The following is a 15308-nucleotide window of genomic DNA, read 5'->3' as shown; positions in this document are numbered from 1 at the left end:
GCCATCGCGTTCGTGAAAATATTCCCGAAGAAGTCATTCACCGAGCCAAGTTACGCTCGCACCGAGACCAATCAAAGCCTTCTTTATGCGATATCTTCCGACTTATTACGCGAATGATCGAGTCTGCGAGCGATACGACTTCTTCCTTCTTCGTCCTCTGCAATTATCTCGGATGGCGAAAGAAACCGGGAAACAATTTACGGAATATCTCGAGAATAAGATTGAAAGAAAAAGGAAAAGTGAGGTAGGGGGAAAGAGATTATCATTTATTAGTAACTTTCTTAGCTATTACATAGATGTCAAATGGAAAAATACGAGAGAGACAGGATGTGACTTTCTCTCTCTCTCTCTCTCTCTCTGTCTCCCTCTTTGAGTAAAATAAATCTTGCTATCGATGAAAGTAAACGACCGATAGTCGTCAAGATGCAAGAGAGGAAGGAGGAAGAAAAAAAGTTTAATTGGAAGGAACAGAGGGAATAGGACGAAGGAAGGAAGTAACACGGTGATTTGTGGTTGTTGTGCAATTTCACTTCGCCCAGACGCCAACGTCTTGCATCTTGTCTTGCATCGTGTCGTGTCGTCGACCTTTAAAGCCGACTTTTACTACGCGCCAACGGCGACGACGACAACGATCGACGACGATGCAAGGTAAAGTTTTACGCGCGATTCGAGAGATAAGGGAGCCTCTCGAAAAAGTTGTTTACAGCTCGCTGGAAGATTTTCTTGACAAAATTTGATCGAAGGAAGTAAGAAAAAAAAAGTCGACGTTGTTGTTTCAGGCGGTGAAACTGGAGTCGGTACATCCAGGAAGGACGAGATATCTCGTCGTGGTGTCCTGTACAGGCCGTCAGGATGCCGAGGAAAGTTGCCTTCTCGGTATAGATTGTCACGCCAGAGCAACCGTTGGTCTCGTCCTTCGAGTCCTAGCCGATACTGCCATTACTCTAGACGGCGATGGGTAAGTCAATTTCTTTAAAACCCGTTAATCTTCGATCCGTTATTATAATCGTTCGCGCTGGTCGATCTCGAGAAAGTGGATATTTGTTCGTTCGTTCGTTCGGTCGGTCTCAAAGTGGAAGGAAAATAATGGCCGGCTCGTTTGGCCACCGAGCGTTCGCAAGGCGAGCGCGAAGGTCAACGGCGTTCTCTCGTTCTCGTATGCGGGCATAGGGAAATGGAGCGCGTTACCGTAAGGTAAGTAAGGGGCAAGGTACTTGACAGGTGAGCACCAAGGTCAGCCTCGAAGGTCGCAAGGCAGAAGTCAATGGATAAATTCAGGAGCTTAGAAAGGGATATACGATTCCGTGTTTCCGACGAGAGGAATCGACGAGTTCGTTCTTTCGGCAGTCGAGTTTAACGGACGGCTGTTATTACCGTTCGAAATTCCGCGCCCTTCGGCCAAAGATGCTCGATCAAATTTGTTCCTGGAATGCTCTTGCCTGCTAAGGGTTAACTGTAATCGGCGGAGAGAATATTGCGAAGTAAATCGAGAAGAAGACCGGTCGTGTTCGGTACGTACATACCGAGAGAGAGAAAGATCGGGACGATAACGGTGCGATCCTGCCACTTTTTGCATTTTTTATTTCTTATTTTTCATTTTTTCATTTTTTCTTTCCTCCTCTCGGGCATCGAGAAGAACGAGCATTTTTCTACGTCGTTGTCGGCCTTGTTCGATCGTGGAGTACCGACGTTAATTAATTCCTATATCCGATTGAACGCGATTATTCGAAGGAAAAGAAATTGCATAGCACGATCGGGAAGAAGCGGGAGCAATTTCATAGAATTTGCGATTTTCCTTCCGTTCGTACACGAGCTCGAAACACGCCCACGACCAACTTCCCCTTGCTTCGTTACGAAAGAAAGTAAGTACGCCAGGAGGAGGATTGGAGAGCGAGCGTAACACGGTTCTTAGACCGAAATTGCGGCATTCGGATCACGATCGCGAGAGAACGACTGCTCGCGATCCGCTAGGAAATGTCGCTCATCGACGGTAGGATAATAACCGCGAATTTTCTCAACGGACATCGTTGTTTCCTTGCTCGTGCGTGCACGCTAACGACGACTCTTCGTCGTACCGTTTCTTCCACTTTGTGATCTTAATGGGAGGTATCGCTGTCGAACGAGAGGTCGTCTCGAAACGGGAATAAGAAAAATGCCTTTCGTGAAATTTGCGTCATTCGTTTTTATTTAGCCGTTCTTGAGAAATCCGATGAGAGATCGATCGATCGAGAGAACGAAAGGGTGGAGTTAAGAGAGTGTAGCAATCGTTCCCCTGCGCCACATCGATCGCCGAATCTCGATCCTTTTGCGTAACGCGTAATTAACGTTCGGATCGTAGGGAAAAAAAGGTACGAATCTTTCGATCGTCCTCGCGTGCCACGCACATTTTTTTGCATCGTTATTGCGTAAGACCGAGGCGTATCGAAGCGCGTGCATCGTCGAAAATGTTAAAGCAGTGCGAGCAAGTCGGTGTGCTTCTCGAAATAGCAGCGAGCTAACTACAAAACCGGCCGTAGTAGAGAGGACCGTTTCGTGCCGATATAAAATAGCATCGCGTCGAACGACGACGACGACGACGACGACGACGACGACGAGGACGATCGATCGAGTCACCCTCTGTACTATAAGGTCGACTTTGCTAGAAGACACGCAAATATCTCACTTCCGGATTCGTTTTTCTGTTACAGGGGCTTCAGCGTCAGCGTTTGCGGTCGACAGCACATCTTCAAGCCGGTCTCTGTTCAAGCCATGTGGTAAGTCTTTCTAATAATAATCAGCGATGATCGTTTATTTCCACCGAATTACAAATATTTTCTAATCTAATCCGATGGTATTTTACAAATACACGAATCGCCAAAGAAAAAAGAAAAATATCGTTTGAAGTGAGAGAGAGAGAGAGAGAGAGAGAGAGGCGTTAACTCGGGGCAATTCTCGTTACGATCAGAAATCGAATTAACGAGCCGTTGTATTTTAATGAGAGTTCGAGATTGTAAACGTTTAACCGATAACGCGATTATCCTTGCACCTCGGTCATTGTCGCGGACGGTAATAAGCATGACCGGTAGATAGGACGATGCAATTAACGAGCGACGATAGTAGACGCGAGCCAGACGACTAGCGGACGCTTCTGCGGATTGCTTCGTACACACCTTTGTTCGCCGATAGAAGAGCATATTTTTCAAAAGAATCTCCGAGTTTAAAAGCCGGAAGGAAATAAAAGTCGTTTCTTAGAAATCGTTCGATCGCGGTTGGACACGGGTCGCGTTAGATTCGATGACCGTGGCTGAAGAGATAATACCACGTACAATTATACGTAGACCGAGCGAGGTGAGAACGACGAGACACCTACATACGCGTTAGGAGATTCTCGAAGGAGGAAAGGCCAGGCGCGTGGGTAGAGTTCATTGATAGCGCGAACAAAAGCGCAAAGGCGTTTCTTTTCTTTCCTTTTTTTCCTTTTCTTTTTTTTTGGATTTCTCTTTTTCTTCCTTTCTAGTCGAAATTCGGCCGACAGGAAATTCGTAGGTAAGTCCGAATTTCAGCAGCCACGGTGGACCGAGGAAAAGGGACGCTGCCGCCAAACGAGTTCTCTCTTTTTTTATTCGTCCGGTACGAATTAAGCCTGGTTACGACGAAGATATCGCGGCGTGGGCGTGGGCGTGTAACATCTTCTTATTACGTATACAGGCCGAGTCAAATTTTCAACAGAGTTTTCACGCTCGAAATGTTTAGGTACGTCTTTTCGAGCGATTCGGAAAACGTAGAAGCGTATCGTAAGGTAGAATATGGCGGAGGTGGAGGTTATCGACGCGGAAGAATCGAAGAGGAGAGAAAAATCTAACGTGGGCCGTGGCTTTAATTGGTCGGCATATGTATCCCGATTGTCTTCACGACTGGACGCCACGGAGAACTTTCTTGACTGCCCAACCTCTTCCGCTCGCTTTAGAGACTTCTCTCCGAGTGCGAGTGAAAACAACGGACGCGTCTTCCCACGCGTTACCAATACGCTCTTCGTTCTAATTATCTCGCGATCCGTACGATCGACTCTCGATCGGATCCGAACGTTGAAGAGAAACGAGATTGATTTTTTTCGATTCTTCTCCCTCTCCTCGCCCCGTTACGAACTCGTAAGCGAACTTGTCGTCTCTAGTCGCTTAATCTAATCTTACGCTCGAGATTATAGAGGCTCGGTCATCGGCAAAGAATGCCTTCATCGAGAAGAATTCGTCCCGACTTCCGGGATCCGAAATACACAGGGAGGATTCGACGAGGAAGGGCATTGTGCTTTTCGCGCGAGAAGACGAAGCTCAAAGAATTCAGGTTCGTTAGCTTCGGTGTGTACTGGCTTTTGAACGGTGTGTCCCCGTCTATAAATAGAGAAAGAAGGAAGGGGGGAGAGAGAGAGAGAGAAAGAGAGCTATATAAGTGTATACACATATACATGTGTATATAACGATTTTTGCAAAAGCAAAGACCTTTCGATGCGTGGGATCGATTTTACAGCGTAGGTATATCGGAAATGGATTCGTATTCCGGTCTCAGCTTCCTCTCGAAAATCGAGTGAAATAATTTGCGAGCGTTTCGACTCGTCTTCGTCGTCGTCGTCGTCGGCGGCGGCGTCGTCTGAGAGCTGTCGTTGTCGTCGTCCTATTTTTGGAGAAGCCTCGTTGCTCTCGACCATCATCATCGTGGTGGGGTCGCGAGCGACCATGGACTATCGCCCGCGCCATTTATGGGCGCGTCGCGACGCATGGTCACTTTGTCGAATTTTCCCACGTACTTGAGAAAACGTTGAAAAAACTATAACGAGAGGTCTAAACTTGGCCGCAAATATCGTCGTACCTTTCTCCGAATGTGGAGCAACGGATCGCGGGAAACGAACGAATTTATCGCGTTTCCGATTATTCTCTTAGCCCTCCTGCAGATATATTCGATTACAGTACGAAGGAGAAACGATCGGTAGAACGACACCGCTTTCGGACTCGGTTCGAGAACGAAGGAGAAGGAAAGAGATAGAAATATGTGGGTCGTAGCGACGAACGTCGAGAACAATGTAAGCAATTAACGGTTGTGTTGCGTCCACCGGCGCTCGGCGTGTTCGAAGAGGTAATTACCGCTTTAAAGGCAATTATCCCTCGAAAGAAGACCATCGATCCCCGTCGTCCCACGTCTCGTCACTTTTGTTCTATGGACAACAAATTTCTAGAAACGAGGTTAAGTTTGAAAGGCGACCTAAGACGAGGACGGGGCTTCGAAAATCCGCAAAGATCGCCCGATGAAACGAAATGGACTTTTCGTCGGGAGAAATTTAATGCGCGATTACTCGTTCCTGGCTGAAGTAATAAAGCATCGAGAGAACGAGAGGGAGGGTGGGAGGGAGAGAGAGAGAGGTAAAGAGAGAGGGGGAAACGTGGCCAGTCGCACTTTAGGTCGCGTTTCTCCACGAACTGGTTTTTGTTCTTTCGCGGAGGGACATAAAAGATGTCGGGCAGGCTGCTTTTCCAGGTCACCGTGGTGAGCCGTGTCGTTGGGCGTGGTGAACGATAAGAATATTCCTTCGTTCGATCTACGGAAATTTATCCTCGTCCGATCGACGAATACACGCGTATACGTATACCTATACCTAATCTATGCGTGTATATATTTTGATCGGAACTCGACTCTCGTCCCTCTCGCGCGTCCTCATCTTCTAATCTTTCTGCCTCATTAGCCGGTAGAAAAGAGAATAAGGAGACGGGCGTGCGCTCGTTTAACCGGCACGGCGAAGGAGCAGGAAGCGTTCGCGGATCAGCGAGAATCAATGAACTTTGCTAGAGTCTGATGAACCGGTTTCCAGTCGAACGACGAAGGCACGACTTCGATATGACACCTTCGATACCGATGATAAGACCGCAAAATCGCGATACGATCCCGCAGCATTCTCCCGTTCATCGAGCGTGCTTGGATACCTACGTACGTGGGTAGCTCCTAACGCGAATCGAGCCCTTCGATATACGAGCCCCTTTCTTGTTCCTTTTCTTCTTGCTACACTAAATACCAGTTTTATAGGAAAATAATGAATTCGAGTATAAAATGACGTATTTCGAGGTCCGACGCGATCGACCATTTATCATTACATTTTCATAAAATATCGACGCGGACTCGTCAAAGGACTTCCGTGTGTTGAAACGAGGATCCATTCCAGTCGGCCTCGAGCGAATGGCACACCCGATAACTTTGTTCCCTCGTCACTGTCAGCTTCCGAGCTTCAAGAATATCTCCTATCTTGGTTTTCTCTCCGTTCCACTCTTGGACCAGCTCTTTGTCTTCTCCCACTCCGATAACGTTTCTCTCGCACGTCTAAAGTTCCGCTTGGTAAACTGAACGTGCAAATCGCCTATACGTAGATACGTCATTACGTCCGACGTCGGCGCGTTAATTCGATAAGAAAAAGAGAAACGTCCAATTTTAGTCGGATGGACGAATTTACTCTAGAACGAAGCTCGCGTTGTCAGTCTCTTTGAATAGGGGGAGGGGGCGAGTAGAGAGAGAGAGAGAGAGGCGTCGATAGATAAGAGAGTCTCGCCTCTTCTCTCGTCGTTATCTACGTACAGAACGTAGACGATAATAGTTGCCAGAGGCAACGACGATACGTTCGAAACTCGTCCGCTTGGAATCGAAGCGTTTATTTGAAAAATACGAATCGTTCGCGCGTGTCTCGAAAGAATCTTGCGTATCATCGAATAGTAATTATCGCCAAGATCTCTCTCTCTTTCTCTCTATCCGTCCATCTATCCGTCTAGCTATCTTTCCGAAGCGAGAGATGACTCATCGGAGACTCCTACTCTTTTTTCTTCTTCTTCTTCTTCTCTTTCTCCTCCTCCTCCTCGCGGAGGACCTCGTCCGCACTCTTGCGTAACGGACGACGACAAAAGGGTCGCGGACCGTCGACTAGAATCGGTTCCGGCTCGAAAGCTGACCGTTATCTCATTATACCGGTAGCTTGACTAGGTCGTCTTCCTCCTTTCGAGAAAAAGAGAACGAAATAGAGACGCATAGGAAGTTTCATCCCCGATAATCTCTCCGGCTCTCGCCGAGAAGAGATCTCGAAGAATCGCGAAGAATCGTCGTCCTCGAAAGATCTACGCTCGTTCATTCCAGATCAGCGGAGAGAATCTTTTTCCCTCCTTATTCCGGCGATGACTCGCTCGCGAGGATTCCTTCTTCTTCGTCGAGCTGATTTATCGTCCGTCGGGGATATGGTGTAACAGGGTCAGACCGTGTCTCGTGGGATTCGAGACGCCTTCGATCTTTCCCTCTCCACGTACTTTCCCTTTTAAACGTTTTAACGCGATGATTCTAATGGACTCGAACCGAACGAGACTCTCGGACTCTCGCGTCTCTTTGAGATTCCTCAAAAAGGCTTTTTCTTTTTCTTCTCTCTCTCTCTCTCTCTCTCTCTCTCTCTCTCTCTCTCTCTCTCGCACGGGCAAGGAACGTTGACCCTTTAACGAAAGCCGATAATACGATATAATAGGATAATAGGATTCATCTTCTCCAAGATTCTACTCGGCAGAAAGTTTATTAGCAGTCGATGACGTTAGTTCCCGTGAAAATAGCTTTCGGAATTATTAGAAGCATCGGAAGATGTTATTAGAAGATAAGCGAGTATAACGGTTCATCGCGAAACGGAAACGTATATTTTGTCGGATGGAACGTTTATCCCAACGCGGCTCCTCCTATAATTCGAATATCGAGAGACCTTACCAACGGTTTCTATTGAAACGAAACGCAGATATACGTAGTTTTATCTTTCCAGGGAAAGTTAGCGATGCCTTAGGAAGTTGCGTGTCGAAGCGTGAAGCGTCCCAAGTCGGCGGATGCCATCGGCGACGATTGTCTCGAATCGCTTTCGAATCTCTCGAACGGTGCTGGCCGAGTAAACGCCTCTCGATTCGCAAGGAGACGAAGAGAAAGGGACGGGGGGCCCTTCTTCGATATTTTTGGGATAATTAAAGTCTCTGGAAGAAAGCAGCCATCCGCGTAATTGCGATTTTATTCTTGTCCTCTTCGTTTTAGACGGAAAAGAATTCGAGGAATGCTTTGGGATCGGAATTTTTCTTCTCCTCGAAATAAACTTCTTTATCAGCATTAGATACGAGATCTCTCTCTCTCTCTCTCTCTCTCTCTCTCTCTCTGTCTCTCTCGCGTCGCTGGTAAAAGAGAGCGGCGACGTAATTGCAATTTTTACCTTATCGGTTGATTTCGATCGGTCGAGCGAGACGACGATCCAAGGTGAATTTAGACATCTCGCTTAGCTCGAAAATCCATAAAACGGCTTGTTCGTACGGTCGTCGACGTTTCTGTTCTTCCTCGGACAAACTAGTTTCTAGTTATATCCGAGATAGTCGAGGACAACGACGGCGGTGCATATACAACGACCGATCCTAATCTCTATGCAAGTTGCGTGCCGCAATTCACGCGGCAAGCTTGTAAATTGTAGAATAGTTGATCCGAGATAATCTCCTTGTCCTGCCTTTATGTATAACGCGCTCTGTCCCTCGAGTACCGAGAGAGAAAGTGTGTATGCGCGAGAGTTTAGCGCGTGCGGATAGCTAACAACGTCGGGTAATTACCTTCGTTTCTTATCCAACCGAAAGTAATTACGAGCAAAAGTCCGACGAAGACGAGTCGTTCCTTGCCTTGCCACGAGGTCTTGTCTCTCTTCGCTTTGCCTTGCCTTGCCTCGTCTGCGCCTATTTCGCGATTACCTACTTACTACCTTTGAATCGAACGATGCAAAAGACTTTCTTACAAATCGCTCAAAATCGAGTCGAAGCTCGCACGGCAATACTAAATATGGCTCCTCTTCTGTCACTATCCCCACTTCCGACGCGTTTTCTACCGTCGGCTCTTTGGTCTCGCGCGTACTATTCTCATCACCGAATCATCGGCGGTCTCTCCTCTTATTCAGTGAAACGTGGCTCACGCCGGTGTACGCTTCGACGAAAGACTTCTCGTCTCGTTCCTTCCGAGAAGAATCGCTCCGTGTTTCTTTTTTCTCCGCGTCTTTGTCGCAACGTTCGCAGGAAAGTGACATTTCCAAAGTAAAAAATACATAAACGAATAAATAAAAAAGGAGAAGAGGAAAAAGATAGAGAAAGAGAAAGAGAAGAAGAAAGTTTTGTTCGAGAATCGCGATCGAAGGAAGGAGGAAAAAGCGGGGCCAAAGAGAAAAAGAGATAAGTTCTCGTTCGGTTGGCCCGTATAAGGAAAGAAGAAAAGGTAGCTCTTTATCTCGGATCGGTAGGGTTCTATGACCTTGACGGTCCTAAGGCCTGAATCCTGGAGCCGTACGACTCACGGTCCTATAGCCTTCTGGCTCCTTCTCGTAGACGGAGAGAGATGACGATATATACGTACGATCGTAGGGTCGATCCGATGACCTTGACGAGAATAGCTCGCAAGGTCGGACATCAGCCTGTCCGAGAGTAGGACGGAAAGAGAGGAAAGATAAAGGGACGGAAAGCGAGAAAATGTTGTCGCGTGCTCGCGCTTATACGGCGATCCTCTTTGTCCTACCGGTGGTGCCGATCCTGCGGCTTCTTGGATTCTCGAGGAAGACGAATTTCGCTTCGGAATTACGTGCTTCCTCGCAGCCTCCAGGTGGGTCTGTTTCAACTCACGATTATCCCTTTAATGAAATTCAAAACGTGACGCACCTTCCGTCGTTCGGAAATATTGCTAAAAAGTCGTTGCAAACGTTTCGTACGTTTTCTGGGATCCGAACGAAGTAGGTAAATCAACTTTAAAACGACGGATACGTGAGATGAGTTTGTGAAACGGCGTTGTTTTTCTCTAAAGGCCGTGATCTTATTTTCGGTGCTCGCCAATCGCGTATCTACTCGCGTCTGCGGAATACTTGTTTGGAATTCCCGACGAGCGTGTCTCTACTCTCTCGTAATTTCGATTCGATCAAAGAAATCCTCGTAGTCACGTGCTGCTTTTGTCGTTCGACTTTGTTATTATTACGAACGTCATTTCGGTAGCCACGGAGAGCCACGTGTTGCATCTCCTTTGTTCGCGGTGCATGAACGAATACGCGCGCGTGCGCGTATACGAGCCATCTATCTCTCTCCGTGGTTTTCTCTTTCTTTCGATTTCGCGTTGTTCGTTCGTTCGTTCGCTCGTTCGCTCGTTCGTTCGTTCCTTCGTTCGTTCGTTCGAGCACACACGCTTGGCATGTATCCAGGGGAAGCAGAATTCCCTGAAGAAGATACACGAGTTTAAACTCCATTCCTGTCTCTCTTTTTCTCTCTCTCTCTCAGTTGTACGCGTATACGTGTGCATTCGTCTCTGCCTCCTGCGTACATATACCTATGCAAACAGGAGGAGAGTGCGAGGTGCAACGATCGTATTGTAATCGAAACTTCCTGTCTGAGGTGAATTTAGATTCGGGAAATACTTTCCTTCTTTCGCTCGCATCGATCGAAAGTTTTAACGAAGCGAAGCGAGAGGATATCTGCGATTAGAATGATTGGGAATAGAGTGTAGCGAGAGAATGAAAGAAAAATAAAAGAAAAAAAAAGAAAAAGAAAAAGAGGAAAATTGACTTGGCGCGTTCGATGCAAGACGACGACGACGACGACGCCGACGCCGACGACATACGCGCGTCTCGTAACGACTTGCCTCATCGGCCTCACCGTTCCATTTAGGATCGTGGCCGATGACGCGACTCATTATATTCGCGACGTCGCGTTTTTCTTTCTCTCCGTCTGCCTATCCTCCTCTCGCTCCTCTCCTTTCAGTCTCCCGACTGCCGTCCATCTCGTCATCGCGTACCGATCTTCGCTTTATAGTTGCGCAAAGTGTGCCTCGGCGTCGCGTTTGTAAAGCAACGAGTCGAAAGCGCAGCCCTCGCGACCGTTTCGGTTCTTCCTGCCGAATAAGGTATAAGAACTCGTGGACTTATCTAATGGCTTATCTAATCATGGAAAAACAAGCAGCAGATAATAAAAGAGGGAAGGATCATCGAGCGCGCGTACGTGTCCAACGGTGAGAAGCTCGACGATTTCACAATTTCAGCATTCCTTCGGAAAAATTTTCTTACGTTTTCATCGCCTCGAATTCATTTGCCGTCGTCGAATATTTCTTTCGTTTTATTTTCAACGCCGCGAAAAGTGCTCGATCATCTTTCAATCGGATCGAATTTCGAATGGTAGTACGATTACGTTGTTACGTCATCCTTCGATCCTTGAAATTCCGCCATTACGTCGTCGAATTGGGAACGTTATTGTTCGGTCGACATTTCGAGGCCTCCAAAAGTGCGGATCGACCTTCGAAATGAAGTTTATTAATTGCTTCTCTCTCTCTCTCCTCTCGACTTCTCCCTCCCTCCCCATCTCCCTTTCTCTATTTTTCTCGTTCTCTTTCGCTCTTTCACAACGGGGGTTTGCCGTATCGATAAATCGTTCGAGAGGAGCGCCTGCGAAATCGTGACGTCGAGAAAAAGTAAATAAGTGGGTAGTAGGAAAAGCCAGGAGTTTCTGCTCGTCCTCTTCGAAAGAATATCAGTCGCAACGATTCCGGTGGTCTTTGACGAGTCGATACGAGCGAGTCACGCTTTAATTAAGCTTTAAGAGCGTCCTTGCCTTTCGATTAACGCGTCCAGCAGGCTGAAGTTGGTCTATTACGTAGCAACCGTCGATCACGCAAATCACCCAATGATCGTCATCAACTAGCCGTGGGATTACCGTTCGATGAAATCCCACGCGAGAATAATCGTTGAGTGATAAAGCGAACAACGTCGAGCTTTGTTCCTTCGAAACAAGACTACGATTATGTCAATCTTTTAGACGACGTAAAAGTCTCTTTTTCTCTTCATTTTCTTTCTTTTCCTTTTTCTTTTTTCTTTTTTTTTTTTTTTCTTTTTTGCTTTATCGTACAAATGACTCGGATCGTTTCCGAACGCGTTCGCTTTTCTTTAAAACGGGAGAAGAAACGACTAGATGTAAAAACAAGCCTCGCCTGCGTACGATCGAACCTATCGGGAAAGCTTAGGCACGTTTATCCTTGAAAAGAAAAAAAAATGGCACATTTTTAGCCGCTTCTCGCAACACAGGATCCCATTAGGCAAAGAAGATAAGGATTTGTGTTACGGAAAGGAAGTAGCGACAAGGAAATCTTACCTTTCCACTTGGAAAGAGGAAACGTTACTTACCGCCTAGATAAGAGCGGTGGTTTAACCGCGAGCGTTTACTCTCCTTTGCTTTTCAGTCTCGAGTTTACCGGTATTATAGAAATACTTTTAGTGTAGGCCTACCGATCGTTACTACTTTTCCAAGAAAGTCGTTGAGGCATGGCGAAATGAAAATGTAAAATAGAATAATATTTGTTCGGAGCAATTAACGATTTCGTATCGATAATCTTGTATCGTAAAATTTATTTATTTCCTATTGCAAAAGCCGAGTGTACTACTTGCATTAATTGCATATATTAATAAGTGACCGTGATTTATATTAATTCTGACAGAAATAGAACGGCATTACCCTGAAGAAATTTGAATTGAATCCAATGCATTAATCTATGATTATTCGAATTCAATTCAAATTTGATTTCGCATCGCCGCGGATTACGCGCCTTATGACCGAACAACGTGAGAGATCTTTGTAGCAAAGAAGAGAAAAAACTCGAGGTCGGCCTCGTTCTCATGCGTTTTACCCAAGAGATTTTTTTATTCGTAAGGATCGATTGGGCACACGATAGAACCGATTTTAACGCGTAAAACTATTCTTTGTTTTTCAGGTCGGCCCTGCAAACGTTACACAAGGTGTCGAGCAAGGCGCGCGAGCAAAATTACTTCCTGGGTGGACTATCTCATGACTGGGTCAGTTACTATGAACAACGAATCGAGAGCGATCGGTCGTGCCTCAACGAGTGGCACGCCATGGATAATCTGGAATCCCGACGACCACCGTCTCCGGACAGCGTACGCACCAAGTGAGTTTCTCTCTCCCTCTCCCTCTCTCTTTCTCTCTATCGTGCAAATGATCGGCGAGAAAATGAAATTATATAAATATCCGGATGTAGTAAGACGGGTTTGAAAGGAACTGTAGAACTTTGCTTATCGTTTCTTTGGGCCGGTCTAATCGACGGAGCCACCGATAAAGAATATTTTTCAGCGTCGATGGGTCTCGCGAGAGTCGATAGGAGTCGATCCTTCTCGAAACAGCTGGTCGTCCGCGCGGATTTAGCTTGGTTCCTTGCCAAAGTCGCTCGTTTGTTGACGTATCTGCTCTTCCATGTGTGCACGCATGTCCGTGTATTCGCACGCCGAGACGAACCGAGCATAACTTTATCACCGTCCTTCAATTATTTCCAGTTTCTACGTCCGACCCTCCCTCGTTCCCTCTCTCTCTCTCTCTTCTTCTTCGAAATACACGAAAGCTACTCTCTCGCTCCCTCGAGGGTATTGGGTCAGTCGATTATTCTAGATTTATGAACGCTATAAGGAGGAAATTACCGACTTCTCGTTGCCACCCTTTCCGAGTATTCCGCGCACGTATTTCTTTCTAATGCCGTTTTGCCCTCAACGAGACCGTCGTTCGCGTCGCTCTCGAGTCATATAAATTATGTGTCTCGTGGAAACGTTCGGTGGATCCGAACGAGATCTTTCGCTTTAAATTCTATCGGAGTTGATGCTCTCGAGCGTACGCATGCTTCGAGAACATCTCTCAACCATCAAAGTCGAAAACTCGTAATTTTTTTTTACAAATTTAAATAATGTGCCTGTCGTGAAAATTGCCTAGCTCGTCCATTCGAACGTCTGGCATAAAACGTCAGAAAAAAATGAACGTTTACGAGTCGAGTATGTATCCGTATAATTTCCGGTGTAAAAGAGCGTTGACACGCTGACCTATATAATTTCTCGGAAAAATCGCTGGCACACTGACCTATATAATTTCACGACAAAGAACGCTGATCGGCGCGCTAGAGACCCGTATAACTTCTTAAGAAAGAGAAAAGAAAAGAAATATGGTGTGTATAAGAAATAAGGACAAAAAAGTATCGAGAGTTCGACGGCCTTCGTTTCGTATTTGTTCCCCTCGATCGACGATACACGGACGTAACGAATACGCGCGTAAAAATTCGTGGAATAGACTCGAGCGACGAAAGGGGCGGCCATAAAAAAAAGAAGAAGATGAAAGAAACTGTTTCGCTTAGTCTTGCCAACGCATCTTCCCGTATATGGGCATCGAGTGACCTACATAAATTCTCGGAAGTGGCTCGGTTCGACGACACTTTGCGATATAGTTCGTACTTAAAGAAGACCGATCGATATCGGGATCTATTATTAAAGGTTTTGAAATATTACTAACGCGTTATTCTTCGACGAACCTAGGCCCAGCGAAAGGGACGAGACGGAACGCGTGATTCGCTCGACCTTAAAAGAGATCATGATGTCGGTGGATCTCGACGAGGTTACCTCGAAATACATCCGAGGAAGATTGGAGGAAGATCTGGATATGGATCTGGGTGAATTTAAGCCCTTCATCGATCAGGAGATGCTCACCATACTGGGACAAATGGACGCACCTACTGAAATATTTGATCACGTCTATCTCGGTAGCGAGTGGAACGCGAGTAATTTGGAGGAACTCCAGAAGAATGGGTATGCGCGTCCTTGTTGTTTGAAATAATTACATTTCGTTCGTTGGCTAATTGGAATGCGACATGTATATGAAATGTATTTTCAGGGTTAGACACATCCTAAACGTGACCCGCGAGATAGACAATTTCTTTCCTGGAATGTTCACGTATCTCAACGTCCGTGTCTACGACGACGAGAAGACGGACTTGTTGAAGCATTGGGACGACACGTTCAAGTACATAACTAAGGCGAAGAAGGAAGGTTCGAAGGTTTTGGTACACTGCAAGATGGGCGTTTCGAGGTCCGCGTCGGTCGTGATAGCGTACGCTATGAAGGCGTACAATTGGGACTTTTCCCAGGCGTGGAAGCACGTCAAGGAGAAGCGCAATTGCATCAAGCCGAACAACAGTTTTCTCCTGCAGTTGGAAACGTATCAGGGTATCCTGGACGCTATGAAGAACAAGGAAAAGCTTCAGAGATCGAAGTCCGACACGAATCTAAAATCTCCATCGTCGGTGAAGGACCAGTCGAAGAAGGAAGAGAAGATCGACGACAGGAGCAACGGTTTGCAGGAGATCTCTGGTTTAGAACTGAAGAAGAGCAATCAGAGGCCCAAGAGTTGGTCGCCCAACGTGGAACTCGCGGAGAACATGCTTCCGTCCGGTAAAGATCCGTTTCT

General features: G+C 46.5%; 1 protein-coding gene across 8 annotated transcripts in view; it reads left to right on the top strand.

Annotated features, from left to right (window-relative positions):
* The window catches only part of LOC127068102 (serine-rich adhesin for platelets-like), a 67045-nt gene that overhangs the window by 46150 nt on the left and 5587 nt on the right, over positions 1-15308 (top strand). For 5 of the 8 annotated variants that reach the window (XM_051003811.1, XM_051003816.1, XM_051003810.1 and 2 more), the window contains 5 exons: positions 780-958; positions 2688-2753; positions 12784-12978; positions 14381-14650; positions 14736-15292. In XM_051003811.1, the coding sequence (XP_050859768.1) occupies positions 780-958; positions 2688-2753; positions 12784-12978; positions 14381-14650; positions 14736-15292 (1267 nt within the window). Of the gene's footprint in view, positions 1-779; positions 959-2687; positions 2754-2816; positions 4321-8207; positions 9646-10564; positions 11035-12783; positions 12979-14380; positions 14651-14735; positions 15293-15308 lie in introns of those variants that run through there. The other 3 variants (XM_051003817.1, XM_051003818.1, XM_051003814.1) reach the window with 3 other exon arrangements.

The sequence above is a fragment of the Vespula vulgaris genome, chromosome 12, assembly GCF_905475345.1.
Source record: "Vespula vulgaris chromosome 12, iyVesVulg1.1, whole genome shotgun sequence".
NCBI lineage: Eukaryota > Metazoa > Arthropoda > Insecta > Hymenoptera > Vespidae > Vespula > Vespula vulgaris.
The sequence above is the reverse complement of the archived record's forward strand: the minus strand, read 5'-3'. Positions and strand labels throughout refer to the sequence as shown.